A 25088-nucleotide genomic window follows, 5' to 3' on the forward strand; every position below is an offset into this window, starting at 1 on the left:
ACTGGAGCTTCCAGTCTGATGGTCTGTGATACTGTGAAGTTACTTTTATCCTGTTCTCTCTCCTACTGGTTCCTCCCACTGACACGCCTCCTGATATGACTGCAATCTTATTTTAATTCTGTTACAGTTTGTCCTGTTATCTCACATACAGATCAGAGAAGTCTGAAGAAAGATATGTGCAGCTCTTCACACAAAACTAAACAAGATACTCCTTTATAAGGGATCAAACGTCTGATATCAGTCAAAAATAATCAGGAAGTTTTTAAATAAATGACATTGCAGGAATTTGGCCCAATCACAACATCATTTTTACAACTGTTGTTTATTTTCAATTGTAACAAAAGTTTCAGTGTTGTGAAAGTTTGTTTCTCTTTTAAGCTTTTTCTTGGTTTATTCTTTTGCAAAATGATAGACCATCTTTTTGTGAACTTTAATTTAATCACTATGCTTATGTTTTTGAATTTGAACTGATCAAACCAAATACTAAAATCCACAAATATTCCTCTGAGATATTCCATCATCTTTTGATGGCTAAATTACTATATGCTCACATGAAAATGTTCACAACCTATGCAACCTGAGTACTTCAGTAAACTCTAAGACAAATGGTTTTATACTATGTTGATCGATACCATTATTTAACCATAGTAATATTGGTTTTCTATAACTTCTATAACTTGTCCTGTTACAAAATTAAGGAAATCAAGACTGTAGTTTCCAGGAAGGTTTTGGCTTGTGGACCTCTCTTATAAAAGAATGTTTTTTTCTCCATGTTTGTTACAGGACAAGAAGAAATACCTCACCATCATCCACAGCTACATGGAGGATCATGGCACCGTGCACAGCACAATCATCATGCACCTCCCTAGCTACGTGAAACCAAGGTGAGTCCACCTGGTTGTAAATTGTCTCACGCAAAAAACTCTGACCCTGCACGGAAACAGTAGTGTGTGAGTATGGTGCTTATTAGATGGCAATGGAAGCTACAAACCAATTCCAACATTTTTCCCTTTGACATTTTTTAAATGACCAAGAGACTGTGGCCATGCTAACTGCAGAATATTGAGGACACGCCATATCTTTTTCACAAACAATGGCCTTTTTTATGTGACGAGGCTATGACATCTGCTCTGAACATTCCTATAACAGTAGTTAATGGATGAGACCTGCACCTTGAATAGCTTTTTTGAAATGAAGTGAACATCTATACAACCTTTTTGAGGGACTGATTTTAAGAGCAGTTGACTTTACTTTACATTGCTCCTATATGGCTCGGGCTTTAGCAGGTACAGGACAAACTGAAAAAGACAAATATTGCATAGCATTCGCCAGGGGAACATTTTTGTGTGCAAATTTGGCAGGTTTATACAGTAGTCATGTCCTTGTTTTTAAAAATTAATGACCTGCTGCAACAATCACAGTTTGGGGACAATCAAAGGCATCTTATTCTCAAAGTGATGTTTCCATCCAAATTGATACACATGACTTATTTTTTAAAAGATGCCCTTTTGGGGCTACTGTGAGAAACTTGACAGGGATTACAAAAAAGATGAAAAATAATTTACAGAGTAAACACATTATGAGCCAATCCAGGAAACCGTTGACCAACACTTCTTCAGTTAGGAGACTTCTCATGAATTTTTTCTTGCTACATCTTCTGCTTATCTATAACTTACACATGCCCTTAAGTCACTTTCACTATTTTGCAACATCTTGTATATCAGTTGCAATCGTTTGTCAGTAGATGCTGTACACTTAAGGCCGAATCCACAAAAGGATTGCACAGCTTTTGTGGCCGCTACACCAGTGCAAAATGGACTAAACTGGACTAAATTCACAGTCCTTCAAACAAATGAAAGAATTCAGTAAGTCAAGGGAACCTTTAGGCACCCTTGAAGAAAAAAACTGTTAATAGACAAGAAACATTCTCCAAGCACTCAGAGAAAAAAGTATATTAAAAACATTCATTTCCGATAGAATTTGTTTAAAACACTGACCAGTTTCAACCTCACAGGTTCTTCATTGATAAATTGTAGCGTCTACCGATAGTCTGCATGAAAGGTGTTTAGGGGATGGGCACAACTCTCTCTAGCTATTGAGAAATCAGCCCATCCCGAACAGGCACGTTTTGAACGGGCACTGTACTAGTGTTCTAAATAGGACTAAAAGCACTCACGTTTTCTTCCAGGTGAGTTTTAATTTCTCTATGCATTCTAAACACAAGGTACATATAATGCGTGTTAGTTATGCAAAATTAGTTAGTTATATAAAATTACTCTCCAGACCCCACTTTGAGAACCAATGACTTAGACCAATCTAAATTAGCTCATTTTTGTTTGTGTAATATTCCAGAATGAAGTCAAACATTTGACTTGTGGGTCTAACAATTCATACCATAACAAAACATAACATAACATAATGTAACATAACATAACATCTAAGTTCAAGACATATTTTATCTTAAAATGCTTAAATATCACTTTCTAATCTTATTTCAAGGTAGGTGATGGTCTTAAATCTAGAATAGTGTCACTATTATAGAACTTACAATAAGATAAATACACTTGAAATGAAGAGGATGACATGAACAGTAAAAAAACAAAAAGCAACATTTGAGGGAAACTAATACTTTTGAGCATTGGAGGCTTATTATGACACACAACACTTCCTAATACTAGTAAAATATAGCTCAAAATGAGTTTTTCCAGTTAATTTCTTGAAAAGCTTAAATCTCACATCTTATTTCAAGAAATTTTAAGCGAATTTTCACTTGTTCCATTGGCAGATTTTTTTTACTTAATACATGCGAAAAAACACCTTGTATTCATTTTTTTTAACCTATTTTTGAAGTGGCATTTTTTCCAGTGCTCTTGACCCATCTGACTTCTTTTTAGCTATGCTAGCATGTTCTCAAATTTGCAAGTACGAGGTGAATGAGATGTAAAATCAGCTTTTGACGAAGTATAATTAAGTCTGAATTTTCCATCATTATTATTAGTGTACATAACCACTGTCGGGGCAAATACTTCTTCATCTCTTTCTCAACAGCCCGGAGGTGTGGTTGAGACTGATCTGTATGTGGTTACACTCAAACAGACATGACAGCATATCAGCATGAACAGATGATGTTTGTTCCTCTTTCACATGGGAACATACTGTTCAGACACACAAGCATAGAAAAGTTAGAGACATTTTGCTTTGGCACAGATGATGTGTGGTTGAGTCCAATTTCAAAAATTAAAGTTTCAAACAAACAATAATTTATTAACCTAAGTCTCCTCCTTTTACCCATTCACTACAAAGGGCTTTGGAGCGGAAAAGCAAACCCTGGACCCTGGATACTTTCATGCTTTGAAGAACTGTTATATATATTATTATTATTATTATTAATTTAGTCTGAGAGATTAAAAGTATGCAAGGTGTACTGCTGAGGGCTTGCAACTGATATACAAGATGTTGCAAAATAGTAAAAGTGACTCAAGTGCGTGTGTAAGTTGTAGATATGCAGAATATTTAGCAAGAAACTGAAATAATGTTGGTCAACAGTTTCCTGTTTCCATAGTGTGTTTACTCTGCACATTATTCTTTATTTTTCATGTTTTTGGTAATCCCTGTCAAGTTGTTCACAGAAGCCGCATCACAGCTTTTTTTTTTTTTTTTTAAAAGTCATGTTAATCTATTTGGATGGAAAAATTACTTTTCTGGGATTGTCATAGCAGGTCTTTGATTTTTAAAAATGAGGATGTGACTACTGTATAACCCTCCAAAATTTGCACACAAAGATTTTCCCTGGCACACACTGTGCAACATTTGTCTTTTTCAGTTTGTCCCATACCTGCTGAAGCCTGAGCCATACAGGAGCAACGTAAAGTAAAGTCGACTGCTCTTAAAGTCGAGCCCCTCAGGAAGGCTGTATATATGTTCACTTCATTTCAAAAAAGCTATTCAAAGTGCATGTCTCATCCATCAACTACTGTTACTGGAATGTTCAGAGCAGATGTCATGTCCATGTGGCATGTCCACAATATTCTGCAGGCTAGCAGGGCCACAGTCTCTTGGTCATTCATGGTTCTTCACGTAGCTTGGGAAGTGCACGGTGCTGGTGCCGTGAACCTCCATGTAGCTGTGGACGATATTGAGGTACTTCTTCAATAATTATTCTTTAATAACAGAGCTCCACAAGCCAAAATCTTCCTGGAAACCACAGCCTTGATTTCCTTCATTTCTATCAGGACAAGTCATAAAAGTTCTTTCCTGGATGATGTGCTTAATCCTGCAAATACTGACATGATTTTTTTTTTTTTTGAGAAAAAATGTTATTTAGGTTAATCCACAAAGTAGAGACACAGACTGTAGCATCCTGGAGTCCAGAATTCTCCCATCTGCTCCTCTTTCTCTCTTTTCATTGATACTCTGTGCAAGATTTTTGACCACACAAGTCCAGGACCAGAGGCAACACGAGCAATTATAGATCTTCGCCAGGTCACTCGACAGGTTTCCAATTACGCCATTGAGTTCCACACATTGGCAGCACACAGAGGCTGGAACACCTCATCTATGCTTGACGCTTTCTATCATGGACTTTCTGACCCGATAAAAGTCAAGCTGGTTTCCATAGAACGAACTGCCGACCTAGACACTTTCATCGCTCTCACCATTAAGATTGATTGTTGCCTTAAAGAACGTGAGAAAGAGACATACAGACGAGCAGTTGCACCTAAAGGCTAGAGGGGGCACTCCACAGGCAGAAGGCCTCTTCCTCGCCATTCCACTCTTCACTACCACCAGTCCCCTGCCATCACAGTGCCCTTGTCAGCCCCGGTGGAGCCAATGCAATTGGAACAATCCAGACTCACACCAGAGGAGTGGCAGCATCATCTACGGGATGGTCACTGTATTTATTGTGCTCAGCTGGGACATTTCATGGCCTTCTGTCCAGTAAAACACCAGGCTCACCAGTGAAGAAGAGGGCACTGTTGACATACATCATCAGTTGACATACATTTTCCTCTGTTCTTTCTCCTCGCCCATTGACTGACAGAGAGCTAATCTCATCCTCTAGTTCTCTGTGCTCCAGCGTTTTAGTGGACTCCGGAGCCAATGAAAGCTTTATGGATTGGAGATTGGCAAAAAGACTTGGACTTTCTGCACTTCCTTCTTGAGTACTCTTAAAAAGAAAATCCTTTAAAGTAAAAAAAAAAGATAATGTAGTGAACCAAAGAGCTGTTAAATCCCAAACCGGCTGCAGTGAAGTAAATTACTTTGGCGCCCAGACTGACTCAGTGACGCTGTTCAAATTTGAGATCATGTGATGTTTTTCTTTGGCTCAACCAATCAGCTCACGACTTCACTGACAGGTCTCATGATATAGACTGTATAAAAGGTTATGACGTGATAAATGTTGAGACAAATTTAAAACCTGAAAGTAACAGCCTGCAGAACCATGACAAAACAAGGTAATCTTGAGGTATTTGAATTCATATGAAAAGAATAATTATTTCAAAGTAAAGTTTAAATTATTTAATCTGCACTATGAATTTGAGGGTTGTGGCTGAGGTTGAGGCTGTGATTTTCTTCAGTAACATAATGGTTACCGTAATTTTCTTCTGTGATTTTCTACGGTAACATATGGTTACTGTGATTTTCTACAGTACTAAAGTAGTTACTGTGATTTTTTTTACAGTAACATATGGTTACTGTGATTTTCTACAGTAGTGTGTTCACTACTGTGATTTCTACAGTATCAGGCCTAATACACAGTACTATACTGTAAAAATATTCACAGTAATTAACTTTGCAGAAACACAGTAAATTACTGTGGATGTCACAGCAATTTTTTACAGTGTTGGAAATGTGTGATTTTTCAGCCAGCGATACCCTGTCACAGGGCATAGTGTGTTTGCTTGGTTGGTGCTCGATGTCCACATAATCACCGGCTGGGAAGTCAGTGGGTTGTTGGGGTTTTTTTCATCCACTTCACCAGCATCTTCATCTGCATCTTCATCAATCGTATCAAGGTTGTCTGATTACATTTCAAAATTACTCTCCCTTTTGGATAGCAACAATCACATCCTGCACACTGTATAGAAGACCTCTCTTTGCTGGTTGCATTCTGAAATGGAAAAAGTAAAAAAATAAATAAAATAAATATATGTATTAATGATACATAATACCTGAGGGAATAGATGGGGTGGTGGACCAAGTGTTCAGGATAGAGAGCTAAGTATTTTCTAGGCTAAGAGATATCAGTGCAAATTAATCCTAATCCTATTTACACATTCCATTAAACAATTTATTCGTTTATTCAATTCTTGTCTAAGCTCAAAATTTTAGAAAACACATTTAAAAATTAGTTATAGTGAGTCATCAACAACATTATATTTATATTAGTATTTGTTCCCATATGTGAACATGTGAGAAGTGCAATGTCCCCATAAAAAGTGTAAGGTGCACATGCTATTTTGACTACCAACCTCACCCAGATATGTTGAATTGCAACTGTAGGATAATGAACCCAGGAATATAGAGGAAAGGTTTAATTCTTTCAAAAACATTATGATTCCTTTTAGCCTAACAATATGTCTGTGTGGGTGCAGGAGAACACACACACATGGACCCTGTGACCTCTGACCTAAAGACATAAGGATTTCAAGGAAACATTGGGCAAGACTAAAAACCCATAATTCTCACCACCAGTCAGGGAGAGAAAATGAACAGTTTTGGAAATTAACGACTTTGTTTTTCCTTCTCAGATGGGCCATCCTCCCTTCTTCTGCTAGCTCCTATCTCTTAAGCCGTACATTTTGGGAGAAGCTGCATTCCTTTGAGTGGCCCTCCTCCTCTATTTTCTTTCATATACAATAAGTGTCTGAACTGGTCAGAAATGCCACTAAAAATGTGTAAAATTATGTATCCAGACTTATCTAACCCATGTTTGATATGAGTTACATAAAACAACAGCCTAATAAATAATTTCCAGTGTTCAAAAGACACTCTAATCATATTCTGGGTTATTAAATAATGACTTCACGATCAGAATATCAATGAATACAGACACAAATAATGAATAAACAATATAAAAGCATTCTGCCAGCAGAAATGGTTCCTCAGCAGGACACAGTACATAGTATAAATACAGAATGCAGGTTTTCATTCAAGTGCAGGTGTTTGTTGAACAGGTAACAGGCTGCAGAGAGAAAACAGCAGCTCTGGCAGTGATAACTGTGCAACTGTTAGTGTTAGTGTCAGCACAGTGAACGTGTGCAGACACAAACTCCATCAGAAGTTGCTACAGCTATTAAAGCCGACTGACAGCTGATCTAGCTGTGATAGAGCCTTCCTGGGTTGTAACATAATTTTGTTTTTGCTTTGTAGACACAGTTTAGTTGGCTTTTTGATGGTAGTGCTTATTGCAGAGTTTGCTGTAATTTGGTATTTGTGAGCCAGAAGTTGTTGTTTTTTTCTATGGTTTGTGCTCTATTAAATTACTCAAATTTCCCCAAACTGGAAACTTTGGGATCTCAACTAGAATTAAAGATAAAGCTCTGAGGGATTAAATCTTGGCTACACAGCATGGGTTTGAGCCACTGAGGGGTCAGTGGGGTTGAAATGGTTAAAATGCAGTGGCTGCTATTTTGAAAGAAAAGTTTCATTTTTTGTGGTTAATATTGCGACATAGATGTTGTGGAAATTTCACAACCCTGACTCATAAAGAGTGATGGGTAACTTTAGTTTTTTCTGTTGTTGCCACTTGTTCTATGAGGGATTATTAAGGGATTATTGGGTACTCTAATCAATAACAATGCATATTTTAGAAACGGATCTTATGTTTTACATATAGAATATCAAAAAACTATACTACTGTAATTATAATATAATATTGTGAAAAAAACTGTAAACTGGATAATATCTTCCTCTGAAATGTAGTGGAGTAGAAGTACAAAGTACAAAAACAGTACAAGCAGTGCTAATTTGTATTTAAGTAATATTCCCTGATGGGAATATTGGGTATTCCCATCCGGGATTAAGCCCTAATTACTCACTTATTCACTCACTAATATTTTTCCTTTTGTCCTCCTCTTCAAATCATGCCATCTTCCTTTGCAGTCTGAATGTGGGCGTTTGAAACAACCAACAGCACTGACAGGCCGGGATATTCAATTCTAAATATGGTTTCTTTCTGTTAGATTTAAATTCCTTGCCTGAAGTTTGGAGGAATGCCTCTGCACATCATTGTTCAGGACTTGTGGTCTGAAAATATAATTTTTCTCTCTCTCTCTGCCATTGTCCTGCCTACTGTGTTCTTGGTGCAAATGCAGCATTTATACTTTGCCACATGGATAATTACAATCAGACACAAAACAAGGGCAAATTGCATTCAGCTGCAAAACTTTATGGGTGTGTTTGCGCTGTAATATCTGAACATGTTTTGTGAACTAGACCTAGACTGGTACTATCAGCAGCCGCCATCCATTCATTGTGTATTTTCCTCTCTGTTTTTATCAGATATGACAAATGTGTTGCCAATGTACACCGCAGGAGTTTAGATAGCTTTATACCAAAGCCTGTACATGGAAGTAGTGAGGTATGATGTCACCCGTTGGTGTGCATTAGAGCCGGTTTGAAGCCCAGAGTTGCAGCTTAGGGTTGGCACCGTCTTTTCTGTTTGGAGGCAGGACCTTTCAAATAAGGAGTGTGTTGCCTTTAATGCTCTGGAAACACGCCCCGCTAAATTGTGCTATCACACAGCACACAGCAGACATCAAAGCTACTATAAGTCTTCAAATCCTGTTAACAATAATTTCCAAAATGACGACCAGCACACTTTTAGAGATCCTGAATTTAGAGATTGAGACCGTAATGACTCATTTAAAAATATTATTGACTGATTATTTCTAGAGAGAAATTGATGGTTTTTGAATGGGAGTCAGTTGGAGCATCCAGCGCCCATCAGTGGCACTTTAAGGTATTTCAGCATTAGATTTAGCCTCAAGCCATGGTAGTTGTTGCTTGTTTCATACCATCACTCAGCCAAGCCAACCATGTCAGTTCACTGCATTCTGAGTTTTGAAGTCCAACTGCAATCCTGTTTAAACATCCATGTTTGCAGTCACAAATAATGTCACTGTGTTTTTAAAAATGTATTGTTAATACTTTTGTATCATTAGGATGAAGAGAAAATTAAATGCTCCTTTGTGTGTCAGATGAAGGGGGGGCTGAGCTGATATGTATGCTGTAGTAGACAAAAAAAAAAAACAGTTTAATAAATTGAAATTTGCATTACAATGAGTTCTGCCAAATGTCATTGCCTGTACAGATGTACTACATTTATCCTATACTTTTATCCCTTTGATTGTGTCAACCTTCAGATGTAGCTAGGGCTCAAATGCTCTAACAGCATGGAAAGAGACACAGCAAAGTCGCCCTCCAGTGGCTAAATGCCATGGCAATGGGAAGAATGACAGATGCAAGCATTTATTTTGAAGTCTGTGACCACTAGAGGATAACTTTTTTTTCCATTCTGCAACTGTAAGCTTATACATTTAGTCAACTGTTATGCCTGTTTCAATGGCTTACTGGCCACTAGCTATGTACCATCTTTTTTCAAGCATGCTCTTGTGAAACCTCTTCTCAAAAGAGAATTTAAACCCTTATGTACTCAACAATTATAGAACAATCTCCAAACTCCCACTATTGTCAAAGATATTTGAAAAGACCATATGCAATTAACTGCCCACATGAGTCAACATGATATTTTTGAAAAGTTCCAATCTGGTTTTCAAGAAAAACACAGCACTGAGACTGCTCTTCTTTGTTTGACCAATGATCTCATTGCTGCTGATGCTGATGAGGGATCTGCCCTGATTTTACTTGACTTAATTGACATAGCACCTTCATTTTCCATCTAAAAGACATTGTAAAAGTTGCAGACACTGCTCGTGAGTGGTTCATCTCTTACCTTTCAGACAGTTTACAGTCCCTCTTGGTAATAGGTGCCCTTCAATTCTGTATCTACATGCTTCCACTTGGCAGATTAATACACGGTCATAAGATTTCTTTTTATTGCTATACCATTGACACAACTTTACAGTACGTGTCTGTTAAGCCAGGATCCCCAGGGAGTTTGCCTTCTTTAACCTCTTCCACTCCCTAAAGATGCTGGCATTCGCACATGACATTACTGTCTTTCAGAGGTTGTAGCGGGCTCAGTTTTAAAGTTACAAAAAAACTACATGATCTAAGGAATCGAATGGTACCAACCATGTAATGCTAGCTTGTCGGGAAGGGGGCTAAATAATGCTCCAAAATCATGCTATATTTTGGTGAGGGAAAAACTAGCATGGCCATTTTCAAAGGGGTACCTTGACCTCCCACCTCAAGATAAATGAATGGAAATGGGTTCTATGGGTATCAACGAGTCTCCCCTTTACAGACACATGCCCTCTTTTGTTATGTTTGCCATGCAGTTCTGGGCAAAAACCATGCAGTTTTTTGTATGCAGTATAAATCTGTTATTTTTTACCTATTCTAAAAATGTTTTTCATTATTTCTGCCTCCTCGGGTCCCTAAACAGTCTTGGAAATGCATAAATTTGGTCTAACTGGAAAGCTGAAACTCTTGTGGATTCATTGAGCCCACTTGTATTCATGTGTGATGATGTTAGTCCCCATAGTAGCCATTTCTTTGTAGTGAGACCATTATTTGAAACTTTACCTTACTGTATAAAATGACCTATATTGACCTCTAGGATAATCACAGCCTCAATAAGGGGGATTCTGAGCAATTTCCAGAGCAGAAGTGCTCACCATCCAATCGATGAATGAATGCAGTTCTTACAGGAATCTCCATGTCTAAAGTTTTTGATATCAAATCACAACATGAATTTTTCTGTGGTGTTCCTCAAGGTCTTGCACTTGGTGTGTGTGTGTATATATATATATATATATATATATATATATATATATATATATATATATATATATATATATATATGACATTAAAGAAAAAACTCAAATCCTACACAAACTGGTTTTATTACACCACAAATTATCCTGGTCCCTCTGGTTTACAAATTCATGAAAAGGGAGTATGTTAAAGCTAAAACACGTTGCTCTTTAAACTTCAAATGTAAACACATATCCCGATCAACAGACCAAGGATCTAACAAATCTCCATCATTGCTCTCATCTAACCGAACGCAGGTCCACATCATTTTATCGTTGGGTAAACAGGCTCAGTGAATTAGGTGTGGAAGGTGTAGAGGTGTGTCAGTGTGTTAGAGGAGACTCTGTAGGACAGACAGCCAGTGAACCAGTCCACATACAAAATACATGTTAGATCTCTGCTTTTCTTTATATGTTTTATTCAAGTTTACCACAAACTGGATTTTATAACAAACAGGAAATAACCAAGCTGCACACAGTGGTCAACTCAGGACTCCATTTTATTGAATATTTTACTCAAGTAGAGAGATGTCCAACAGGTGTTACAGAAATTACAATCCAGGAGAACTTCAGCTCTATAAACATCAGCACCTAACAAGTTAAAGACAATATTGTTACTGTCTCCTCAGAACACCACAGTGATTAAATGGACTCTTGGTTGGACTCAGAGCAGAATGTCCAGAGCCACAACCAGAAAAACAAAGACCAGCAGAAGTTTCCTGAGTGGTACATTATACTTGTGTTAGAAGAAGAAAAAGATCACAACATAAAACTGGAATCATCACTTTGTCAATAATTGTTCATTATTTAAATGTATGTATTTTTTTTTTTAAATCTTTTCCCTTTTTTATTTTTTTTGTGCATGAAAAACAAAACAGCAACATCTGAATCTTAAAAAACAAAAGACAAAACTTTGTCACTGTTCACCACTAATGTGAGTGAGTGGTGTTACAGAGTTTCATTAACATTATGAAATTCAGCAAATATAAGAACAATTTCTAAATTAAAGCAGAGACACTTGAGTTACTTATTGTCATACCATGTTTGAAAACAAAGAAAAAAAACACCTCCCTCCTCCTTTCCTTCCTCTTCCACAACTTCTCAAGCATAAATGAAACCTCTTGTAAATTTAGATAAAGATAAATGAACAATTCTGATGTTAAGCTACAGGCACCTTATTCACTATTATATACCATGTAAGTGCTTTGCATAAGCTAATAAATGTGTAATGTAGCAAATATTCAATACCCTCATGCATGTCCCCACAAAAGTTTTATATTGATAAAATAAAAATTGGAAGACAATTAAACCACATGTAGTGCAGCACGTTTCTCTAATAATCAGATTATATGGTATATTCTGTAGAAGCCATTGTGGTGACATAATGTTATATGCCATGTAGCTACTACACAGACAAAGAAAAGATTAACTTGGAAACATAAACAAAGAATATTCACACACCAGTATTATGAGATGACTTCAAGATTAAAAAAAAGATTTAAATGCAATTATTCAAGCCTAAACTAAGATGTTAATGTTACATTTTAATAAGGTAAAAGCAAAAAAAATCATGTCCAACTGTGGCCATAGGAGGCCGCTGTTTGTTCCTAGTTTCTCACTCAAAGTGTCCAGTTTTTTTAAAAAAAAACGTCACTACAAACCTGATAGCATCAATTTTTGGGCCATATGTGGTATTTAATCGGCACATATGGCTGAGATATGGCATGGCAAAATGCATGTGGGCCAAATCATAACCACATAGATTTCGACATACCTTCAAAATTGGAGGGAATTTCACTTGAGGATCACCTCTGAAAATTAGGTACCTGGCCCAGATAAGAACTGACAACTGGGACCACATGTGGCGTGGTAATGGCAATCATGTGAACTGACATGCATTGTATATATATATATATATATATATATATATATATATATATATATATATATATATATAAAACCCGTTGCAGACCCGCCTGAATCACATTAATACCTGTCGGCCTATTTTCATTACATTTCAAAATGGCTATAGATGCGAAATACTAGGGAGAAGTGAAAGATCCAAAATACATGAAAGATGATTTGTAATTTTAGAGAGCTCTGTGTGTGCATGTGCACAGAAACTGCTCCGATGAAGTGAAGTTTGGGTCTGTAACATTAAAATACCAGTTTTTGAGTGCCAAAAATATTCTGAGATATATCAGAAGCCACTGTTTGTGTAGGCATATGAGTGAACTTGTGCACGGAGAATACAGAACAGATCCAAAACTATGGCACATGCGCTCATGAGCTGCCCTCACAGCCATCATTGTTTTCACTGTTGCTGGTTGACATGAACACAAACAATATGCAGGAGGTTTTCTGTGAATGATACACATTCAGTGCATTTTGGAGTCAGTTTAACCCTGAATATTGAGGGGAACACATTATTACATATATTGGGGGGGGGACATGAACCCCCCTTATTTTAAAATGTGAGAATTGATATTTTTGTGCTGCTGATGTGGACATTGTGTAAAAGCCTTAAACTGGCTGTATTGCAAACACAAACTGTGTGCAAAATGGCTCTCACTCAACTGGACACAGTGCAGCATAGTTGGTGTAGTGCCAAATCCAGAAACCTGGGTAAACAGGCTCTGTGAACTGAGTGCGGAAGGTATAGAGGTGACTCAATCTGTTAGAGGAGACATCGTAGAAGGACAGAGTGCCAGCAGGCCAGTCCAGATACACTCCAATTTTTTTGCAGCCGGTGTTGGGAACAGGACTACTCCACACCTGACCATTATGCCATGCAGAGAGCCACTGCTTCTCGCCAAAATACCAGGATATATTATTAGATCCGAGACCACTATCCTTACCTTCTTTTTTCCTTCCAATTCCTTTGTATGTTACAGCGACACCAACATAATTGCTATAACATTTACTCCACTGTAACTCCCAGTAATGGCGCCCAGTAAGCCCCTCTCTGCACAAAACCTGAGGACGTGGATTAAACCTCTCTGGGTTATCAGGATATTTCTGCCATTCTCCACAGGTTGCCTTTTTGTTTCCCTCAGACAGAGTGAGCCAGTTGCTTGCTGTGTTTGGGTTCAGGGAGAGATCACAGGCATCTAATGGAGAGACCAAAACATAATCTGTTATCATCATCCACATCACCGTCCACTTCAGTTTACAACAGCATACACACATGAAATGACTTCAACATACACATGTAGTCCTACATTATTTAATAACAGCATGGTAATAAAGATTTATGTTTTAGATATTTACTCAGAATTTTAATGTACAAATCTGCTGTGGTCTTAAAACTCATCTCCTAGGGGCAACATGGCTGTGTTTGGTTGAGATGTCAGAGCTACAGTGGTTCATTATTATGAAAATATGAAAATATAATAATAATAATAATAATAATAATAATAATAATAATAATAACAATAATAATAATAATAATAATAATAATAATAATAATAATAATAATAATAATAATAATAAACATTATCATTAAACAATAATAATAGTTGACCAGAATTTTTCCAAGTGATACTCAAAATGGAGCCTGTGATTGGTAGAAAAGATGACCACTTTGATCTCTCATGATAGATACAGTATTTTTTACAGTTTGACTTATTTTGGCTGAAAGTGGAAACTAACACACAAAAAAAAAGACTTACACCACATTAAATCATTTTTGTCTGTGATAGTCGTCACATCAGATGGGACGTCAGGCTTTGAAAAATCATCAGTGACCAGTTTGCCCTCCTTGTAATGGTAGATGGTTGCTCCTTTGTAGTTCTCATTTGCTGTGGCTGTTACAAGGAAACGGACACTGCTGCTGTCCTTGAGAGGTTTGGCAAGGTCATGGAAAGCTTTGGCTTTTTCTCTCATTTTGGTCAACACTTCCTCTGCGAAATACCAGTGTTCTGCATTGGTACATTTTAATTCAAGTGAATCCAAGTACTCAGCCATCGCATCAAAGCAGGGGTCAGTACTTTCCACAGAGGTGAAAACAAAGCACAGTGCATTCTTTACTTCTGGATCAAAAACCTCTCTATCCAACTCTGACTGATTTTTGACGATCTTTGTGTTTGTTCCCTCCATCATGTCTACACAGGACCTAATGACAGTGATTTCTCTCTCCATGTGATCCATCCACTTGCTTAGTTTGTCCTGACTGAATGGTGACATGTCTCTTTCTTCAAAGAATTTTTCTAATGAGCTCTCATCTTCTTTGCCTTCACGGATGGAGGGAAATGTCTTCTTCATGATCTGTTGGAGCGCAGATGTGAAATTATCACACAGTTTTTGGAAACTTTCCAGCGTTTTGCGAATCTCTGGAAAATCCTCTGACACTTTGTCTGCCAAGGAATCGTTGCATCTCATTTTTATCTGCCTAATACCCTCTAGAGCATCTCCAGCTGTCCTCACTAGTCCAACACTGATCTCACTCAGCAGCTCAGCAGCTTTGGAATTGAAATTCTTCAACGGCATCAGCCAGACCTTCAGTGGAGCAGCATGTTCTCCGTTTTCTCCCAGTAGCTTTGGAAGCTCTACATAGATCTTCACTGCCTCTTCAAATGTTGCAGGGTTGCTTTCAAGAATGAAGTCCCCGTAGAATTTGCAGGAGAATTTGTTTGTCAGGTCTTTTTCTTCATCAGTAAGCTTGATGTCAACTTTCCCCTCAATATCCAATGATGGAATCTTCTTTATCACAGCTTCCATGCTGCCCTGGATGTTCTGAACGCTGCTAGCATCTAACTTCTCACTGTCAAATACAAAGAAAGCATTTGCTCCATACTGGATGCCTGTGACTACATGTGTTGCCGAGCTCTTCGCAATAACATCTGTTTGTTGCGTGTTCTTGGTTTCATGAGGAGTCAACGACAACTGCTTGAAGTTGGTGGTAGCTTTGTACTGAAGTGTCACTCTGCTCTGATTCTTGAATTTCTTCTGATCATACAGGTATTTGGCAGATCCTCCAACTTCAATCAATCCACCCAGGAAACTGGCCTTCAGGGAAGCATCAACGGACAGCAGGGAAGACTTGGATTCAATGGAGTCAGATGTCATAATGTGAAAATCACTGCTACGCTGAGAGGTTTCAACTGTGTTCTCTTGTAGAGTTGTCGTATCCCACAAGGTGAAACCTACAGAAATGAAACATCATGTATTAAAGCAGAAAAAAACATTTTGTAAACATTCAGCCACATGTAGAGCTATTGTAGAAGTCTCAAGAAAGAGGATCTGAAATGTTTTACACTTGTTCTAATAATAAAAACCGGAAAATGAAAACCTCACCTGATTTTTTTTCTATGTGTTTATAAAGAGAGAGAAGGAATTAAAATGGGTGATTGGATTGTGTGTAGAAATTTTCTTAATCAATTTTGCATTGATTTTTTGTTGTTACCCAGAAGTTGCACCCACAAGCTTGACAGTGACATAGCTGCACCCCGAGGATTTTCAAAGTAAACGCACTGTGTTTTACTGAGACTGAGACACCGCTCTGTCATTTAAGTGAGTCCAACTTTCATGTGTTTGTGGGCTTGTTGTGTACATGACTTTGTTGAGTTTGCCTGTTCAACCAAACACTGTTTAAATTATTTATCTGCCCACCAGTGTAGAAAACTGTTAGCTACAGAAGATAATCAATGCTAACTACATTAACTGGTTTGTAGGCAAACTGTTGAAGCTAACAAACTGTACGTGAACATTACTCATTTATTATTATTGTCAGCTGTTTTGAACCTCATTTGGATTTTTGCTCCTCTAAGTCTATGTGAAATGTCTACATTTATGGTAGAAATAAGTTAAATGGACCCCCTTCAGCACTTCATGTAAGGATTACAAAATTGTGTTTGTACATGTAGACTACAAAGTAGAGAAATGTTCTAAATAATGTTCCAGTTTAACTGGTGTTTCCAAGGACCCATTGTTGACTAACCAGGACTAACTGATTACTTTGCCTCTCTATCATTTGTTATTGATGTTTTTCTCTCTACCATGTTCTCTTCTCAGTGTCTTTTGAAACATTACAATAGAAAAATTTGCTGGAACATTAATTTTGGTCTCAACAGAAAATACATGGGGAAATACATTTGGAACCGACCCACTGGACTGCTGAACGTTATAACGTATCACCACTGATGCCTTAAAAAGTCTATCATGGAGTTATCGAGGCAACAGGAGAGACAGGCAACTGTAGTGTCCTCAGTGCTAACCAAAAGTAGTAGTAAGACACTAACATCTAACTAGGTCCAATGAGCAGTTGTCTTGAATAATTCAGGGAGTGAGTTAATGTACGGTGTAACAGTGACAATTTATTGCCTCAAAACTTATATACAATAATACACAAGACTTTAATCTTTTAAAAGAATGGAAAATAAAAAATAAAATCAAATAAGGAAATCAACAGAAATGGTCCGTTATAGAGGTGGAAAACCTCCAATGAAATGTTCTTTGGTTTACTGAATGTTCCTTTGATCCGCAGGGACTCCTTATGATTAAAGCTCAAGAGTTCAGTTCAAAGTTGTTTTGTCTTGTATCTGTTCCAAGTGTCTAATAGTGTCACTACTATAACTACTACCTGGGTAGGATATTAGTGTGTGTATCTTATCTGTAACCCAATGAAAATGGTTATCACTTTAAATCAGATGTCCTCTGTGGGCAGTTCCTATGGTTGGCCAACACCGTTTCTCCAACCATCCACAGGGTCATGGGCCGGGCTCGCCATTTTTGATTCTATCTGGTCACAAAAAACCAACCTGAGTTTCTCAACATTAATAACTTGACAGAAGTTGTTTCCCTCTTGCTCACAGTTGGACCTCAGGAAATGCTCGTTTTTTGTTTACATGCTCATACACGTCTGCTGTGTTGGGAGTGCTGCTGCGGTGGAAAAAAGAGGGCATGTAGCTCCCTCAACATAACAGACGCACAGTGTATATGTGCCCCTTTGTGGGAACAACATGTAATTACATTTCTAAATCACATATATGGGTTTTGTAGCCCTATAATCCAATTGGGTTACACCCTCTCCCTTTGACTCTGCATGAGTCCCTTCATGCTCTGCTCTATAGTTCATAGGAGAACTTTCATAGTCACCAATGATGTCGAGTGCTTGATTAAAGCTCTCTAAGAGACTCTGTACAAAGGAAATAAAGGGTTTCCCCAACTAAGAGTAATGAAAATGGTCAGGCGGTCACCATGACCTCTCAGATTTTCATGTAGAGTCATTTGGTTCTGTACCAGTTTTGTTTTCACTTTCTTTTTCCTGGTCAATTGTTTCAGAGGTTGATGCATTGCTCAGCTCAGTATTTTGTTGCGCTTCAACAGATTCTCCATCCTCAGAATCTTCTTGATGAGTAGAGGTTACATCATTGTCATTCTCAGCATCAGCTGAGGTTTTGTTTGTCACATCTGGTAAGGTCATATCCTCTCCAGTAGTAAACAACGTCTGGCTCCTCTCCTTCGACTGTCTCAGGAGGTGTTCCAACAGGTTCCACAGGCAACACAGGAGCATTGCCCTGATCAGACTCATCCTGAGGCTGGGAGGTCAAAGAGGTCATGACCTGGATAGTAAGCATTTATCCTTTACTGCTGGAGTTATAGTTGGTGGCTCTCTCTTTGGGATTTCATACAATTCCACATTTTTTTCCACAGCAATGACAGGCAACCAGGTAGGACAGCAGGGTGAGTCATCCTGAGACTCTGAGAACGAATGTTCCTCAAAGGGCTGGGGTTGACTATGTCTGGTTCTTGGCCGCAGGGCTTTTGATTCGGCCTGTTCAGTTTCCTCTGCTTTGGATAGATCACCACAAGGGAGCAGGAGATTCCCATGCAGGGTTCGGATGGGATCTCCATTCATGGGCTGTACTGTGTACACAGGTAGGTCTCCCATCTTTTTCAGGACCTTATACATAGTGGATTCCAACTTATACACAAGCTTATGTTTGTTTCGTAGCCACAAGTCCCTTACTAACACTTCGTCACCTTTCTCTAGTGTCAACTGTCTCATTTTTTTGTCAAAGCAACATTTATTTCGTGCAGCAACCTTTTGCGATTTCATGATGGCAATCTGATAACTCTCTCTAAACAGGCCTTCAGGTTTCTCACGTACCGGGAGTGAGATTTGGGAGCACCACCCTTGACAGGTAAGCAGAATGCAATAGCTACTGGTAGCCTTGGCTGGTGCCCGAACATCAACTTATATGGGCTGAAGCCAGTGACCTTGTTCTTGGTGCAGTTGTAGGCATGAAATTAGGGGCTTTACATAGTCACGACAGTGACTTTTCTCTTTTTCTTTCAAAGTTCCTAACATGTCGAGAAGGGTTCAGTTGAACCTCTCAACCGGGTTTCACCTTGAGTGGTAAGGACTTGTGTGCACTTTAGTGATACCAACAAGGGAACAGAGCTCTTTATTGAGTTGAGATTCGAAATCTCTGCCCTGATCACTAAGAAGGTGCTCTGGAAAACCATAATGCACCAAAAACTGCTCCCAAAGACATTTAGCAACTGTTGTGGCCTTCTGGTCTTTCGTTAGTATGGCAACAGCATACTTGGTAAAAATGGTCTGTTATGACCAAGATATCTCTAAATCACATATATGGGTTTTGTAGCCCTATAATTCATGTGGGTTACACAACCATGAGTCCCAGTGCTAATTGTGACATTAACATTAGTAGATGTTTTACAGTAATAAAACCTGAATGCTTTTAAAAACACTTGTGTAAACCTGAGGCTAGATATTGAAAAACTAGAGCGGATTGTGGTTTTATATGATATAGCCAAACAATATAATGCTAGAATCATCTTATGTAAGCGCCCTGGTAGCTGAATGGTCACTGCACATGCCATGAAACTGCAACTTCCCTGGTATGACCATAGACGTTGGTATGATTCCAACTAGGGACCTTTGTTTTCTGTCTGCCTCTTCACTGCCCACTCACCCGATTAAGGCAAAAATGTGATTTTTTTTTTTTTTACAGAATAATAGTATGTAGCTTTACAAACAATACTGACTGCCTTTTACATCTTCATCATTGAAACCAATCAACAGCACAGACAACACGCCAATTCTGGCATAAAGATGTAAAGGCAAAAATAACAATAATGGTGCCGATTCTACAGATTTACATTAACAGAATGACCAAATTCAAGTTCAAATATGCAGCGCAGTTTTGTGTCTTGTTACATAGCAGCTAGACTGACCCAATAATGTGACATGTTATAAGAAAAGACAACAGTGCTGATCAGTTGTGATTGTATTTATGCAGTGTGGTTATCCAATTTTGGTTCCTGTTTACAAAATGAAAGTTGACAATGAAGTTTAATTTGGATGAATGAGCATGCTGAATATTGTAGAGTATTGTGGTACGAGAAATAAATGTCCGTAGCCTTTCAAACAAAACACCATCAATGGCATCATCATGAATCACAAGTTAATTTATCACACTTTGCGAAGGCTACCTCCAGCTTGCTCCCTATTGCATTCAAGGCAAGTATGAGATAAATCAACTCATGCCCACAAAGTCTGCCGAAATTTGGGTGTCATGATTGATGATCAACTAACCTTTAAGGTTCACGTGGCGTCAGTCACTTGATCATGTCAATTCGCCCTGTACAACATCAGGAAGATCAGACCCTACCTGTCTGAGCATGCAGCACAACTCCTGGTACAGGCTCTCGTTATATGCACACGCATCGACTACTGCAACTCCTTACTGGCAGGCCTCCCTGCATGTACACTTAAACCTCTGCAGATGATCCAGAACGCGGCAGCGCATCTGGTCTTCAATCAGTCCAAAACAGCACATGTCACCCCGCTGTTGATATCCCTCCACTGGCTCCCACTTGCTGCCCGCATCAAATTCAAAACCCTGACACTTGCTCACAAAATGGCAACTAAAATGCACTCTAATCATTACCTTGTTGCACTGCCTGTTGGCATGTACGTCCTATCGGGCCCAAACTTCAGTTTTATGGCACTTACTCATGTTGTTGTCTCCTGACTAGATCCTTGCTTGTGTTGTATCAGTCTCATATGTACATCGCTTTGGATAAAAGCGTCTGCTAAATGTAATGTAATGTAATGTAATGTGATGCTGTATTAAACAGTCCTCAAATCCACTTGACATCACATAAATCACAACACACAATACTAGCAACAAGAATGATTTATTGATGTTTGCAGTGTTTTGAACAGGCATCGTCAAAGCCACCTACTTTGCCATTTCCTAGTCTTCTCCTCTAGCATCCTGAGATCATCATAGCAACCACAGCCTCACGTACACAGATATCATCAGTTAATTAACCAGTTAAACCGCAACACCAGCACTTTTGATTTGAAATGAAACAATGACTGAAATTAAAGTGCTAACATGGATTTAAGTAGTTTTATTGTGTTCGTGTCCATTCTGATATTGTGAACAGTGAAGCAACTGTAGCCTTCTTTTTTAAGCAGTCTGCCAATTTTAGGACAATGCAGGAGGACAATCCTAAATATACAGCAAATATAGCCAGGGAGGTTTTTATGACCCAGCAGTGGGATGTTCCCGCCTGGCATAGTCACTCATGTGACCTCAGTCCAGCTGAGCAAGTTCCTTTCAAAGCCAATGTGCTGAAGTACAGAGAAATTACAACTAGGGATATCAATGATTAATTGGTTATCAGTTAATCACCATTAATAATTTAATCTATTAAAAATGTATTGGCTGATAATGCAGCAGACGAGGGATATGTGGTGTAACTGTCAAAAAATGTTCTGTAGATTTGCTGTAGTATCTGGTTACACCACTACGTGGAGCCTCTTAGTTTTTTATGAGATTGAGTTACAGGTGTGTTTGGTGACCACCGTCAGGGCTGCACAAACTGTAAAACAATTGCACCTCAATGCCTTCTGAGGTAGGAAAAAGTTGCAGCGTGTCTTGCCCTGCTCGCTGAGACAGTCCTGTTGAAGAACTCTGACTGGCGGCTGTGTGGCTTAGCTATCTGAGGCTCATGCTAATGCTAAACTAGCATCTTTAACAGGAACAGCTGCTCAGTTAATGCAGGCTGAGAACTGAGTGTCAGACAGCAGGACTCTAATTACACATGCTTCCAACAAAATCAACACAAAAGAATGAACTGTATAGACCACACTACCCTGCTTTGAGTATGAATGCATTTTAGAGGTGGCAGTAAATGGACTGATAAAGTCTGAGCGACAGTTTTGGTCATCCCAGGGACATTCATCCAGCTGAGCAGCTGTTTCCAGCAGCTGGACTAATGTTAGCTACAGTGAACAACACACATCACTCCATCATGTAGCTCAGGTCTGCACATTATTTCATATTAAACCAGTCAGACTGAAGTCCATTGTGGGGAGATAGGAGTAACCTGTTTTACAGGTTACCAATAAACTTAATCAGGCTTGTTTTATAGGGCCCACAGCACATGAGCATTATTGATTTCTGTAGTTGACTGCCCGCACATGACTTGGAACAAAAATGATATGCTGATAGTGCTCTTAGTGGCTTTTAAATGTATATTTCTAAATATATACGTTTTTTCATAGTTCTACAACTGTTTCTTTTGTAATGCTTGTGTGTGGATCAAATAATGATCCCGAAATTAAGACTGCTGCTGATCACACATTGTCACTGCTGACAATCACTGCTCATAGCTGTGATTACCAATACACAAATGTGCCAAAAGCTGGGTGAGCCTAATGCCTATGAAAGCCCAGTATTGATGTTAAATGATCACGAGGGATTAAGCACATCGCTGTAATGGAAATGGTGCATTTGTATAGAAGCCAGTTTGAATCTTACAAGAAAATGAATACATATTAGTGAAATTTAATCACTACTGACTTCTTAATGTTGAAATTTGTGTAACATTGAATTCATCACACTGAAATATTTCACTTTGAAAACCATCTATCTGAATTTATGGAGTTTATATTCCCCTGAAATTTTCAACTTTCAAAAACTAAATTTTTCAGCACACTTGTTAGGATTCACAATTTCAGACAGAAAGTACCCAAAATTTAAAAAAATATATCAAAATTTCTCAAATTCAACAACCTCAATTCAAATCTAAAAAGTTAGGATCAAGCTTTTGTTTTCTCACCATGCTGATAAAGTGTGCATGATGTAGCAAGAGAGATGCTTCCCATTTAAAGACTGTGGAGGATTCATAAGAGCTGTTGGGACATTTATATTTTACGGTGGCTCCAAACTGTTTCCTTTGGAAAGTAAAAACATCTATTTTTTTCTGTCTTGTCCAAGTATTTGAAAAAGAAAAGGAATTTACTGTGCCTTGAATTTTTGGGAGGGGAATCAATTCCCTTTCTTGTGGGCAGCACTGAAATCAAGTCTTTAGTCTGGTTAATAAATTTATCTTTTCTGTCCCATAAGATCATTTGAAATTCTTGTCAGCAGATCTCAGACAGGCAGAGTAAGTAATTCTATTATTCCAATGTTGTCTACATCAAGTTTTACCTGGGATTAGTTTATCCTGCCGAGCATCATAGAGCATCCCTATGGTGAAGGGTCGACCCAGTGCAGCTACTGTCATGGTATCTGAAGACATGTTTTCGAACCTGTTGGTGAACATGACACAACATAGATCAAAGAAAACACACACAATCTTCAATATTTGATTAAATTATCTGAAGTTAGTGTCACACAGGTAGACAACTCTCCTCCATGACATAGACAGAGAGGGAAAAAACAAGAAAGAGACCAGCAGACAGCTTATTGGTCTTGGAAATATTTCCAAATTAAAATATAAAGAAAGAAATATTTCCGCCCTGTTTGTCCTTACCTGGTGTAGTTGTGTAGATCAGAGTCTTCTTGACTTCTAACTGGAGCTTCCAGTCTGATGGTCTGTGATACTGTGAAGCAACTTTTATCCTGTTCTCTCTCCTACTGATTCCTCCCCCTGACACGCCTCCTGATATGACTGCAATCTTATTTTAATTATGTTGCAGTTTGTCCTGTTATCTCACATACAGATCAGAGAAGTCTGAAGAAAGATATGTAGCCCTTCACACAAAACTAAACAAGATACTCCTTTATACGTGATCAAATGTCTGATATCAGTCAACAATAATCAGGAAGTTAGTTTTTAAATAAATGATATTGCAAGAGTTTGTCCCAATCACAACATCATTTTTTAAAACTGTTGTAATTTTTTAATCATAACAAAAGTTTCAGTGCTGTGAAAGTTTGTTTTTCTTTTAGCTTTTTCTTGGTTTGTCCTTTTGCAAAATGATTATCAACATTTTTTAGTGAACTTTAATTAAATCACTATGCTTATGTTTTTGAACTCGAACTGATTGAACCGAACACTAAAATTCATCAAAAATCATCTTTTGATGGCTAAATTACTATATGCTCACATGAAAATGTTCACAACTTATGGAACCTGAATACTTCAGTAAACTAAAACAACCAGTTTCATACTATGTTAATGGATACCATTATTTAACCATATTAATATTGGTTTTCTATAACTTCACTGTAGGTTGATTGTGTGTACAATCATATTCTCATCCAGGTTTTGTGTCAGACACATTATCCAAACAATATAAAAACATGTCAGTGAGCCACACTGCTTCACTGGATGACATGTTCATTCATTATGAAGAGTTTGGTCACGTTAGTTTGTTTAGAAATGGCTCCAAAGACTAATAACCACGATCATGTTTCAGTCTCTGGAGAGTGGTTGGGTGTAAGGTAGATGCTACACAGTTTCTTGATAACTACAATGTAAATTTTCATTTTGGACTGGTGAAGACCTCTAGTCAGATTATAAACTGCCTCTCCACTAATATACAACATTTAATATAAAAAACCATGTAATTAAAAGTTAAATTAAATGCTTATTGTATATGCAGCCTTCTAATCATACAGGGTTGCATCTACCTTTTTTAAGCTAATGACACAAGTTCATTTATTTTGTTCAGATTTTGTCATGTAAGCACAAACCTGGTTGAAAAGAAATGGAAACTCTTCCTCTAATGGTGTTCACAAACTTTTAGGATGACAATAAACATGAAAATGTTTTGTTACAGTTACAATGATCTCTGATTACAGGCTTTCACATTTACACTTGGTATTTTTAATCTCACATTGTGGATGGATCTCGAAATGCAAATTAAGAAAGCAT

General features: G+C 38.0%; 1 protein-coding gene across 1 annotated transcript; it reads right to left on the minus strand.

Annotated features, from left to right (window-relative positions):
• Positions 1–13344: 13344 nt before the first annotated feature.
• Positions 13345–23507, minus strand: LOC121887632 (stonustoxin subunit beta-like). The gene is made up of 3 exons (XM_042398548.1): positions 23417–23507; positions 14615–16087; positions 13345–14053 (listed from the first exon to the last, which is right to left on the minus strand). Exons 1-3 carry the CDS (start codon positions 23505–23507, stop codon positions 13512–13514), a joined length of 2106 nt encoding a protein of 701 aa, XP_042254482.1. The 3' UTR covers positions 13345–13511.
• Positions 23508–25088: the final 1581 nt, after the last annotated feature.

Source organism: Thunnus maccoyii, chromosome 20, assembly GCF_910596095.1.
Source record: "Thunnus maccoyii chromosome 20, fThuMac1.1, whole genome shotgun sequence".
Classification (NCBI taxonomy): Eukaryota; Metazoa; Chordata; class Actinopteri; order Scombriformes; family Scombridae; genus Thunnus; species Thunnus maccoyii.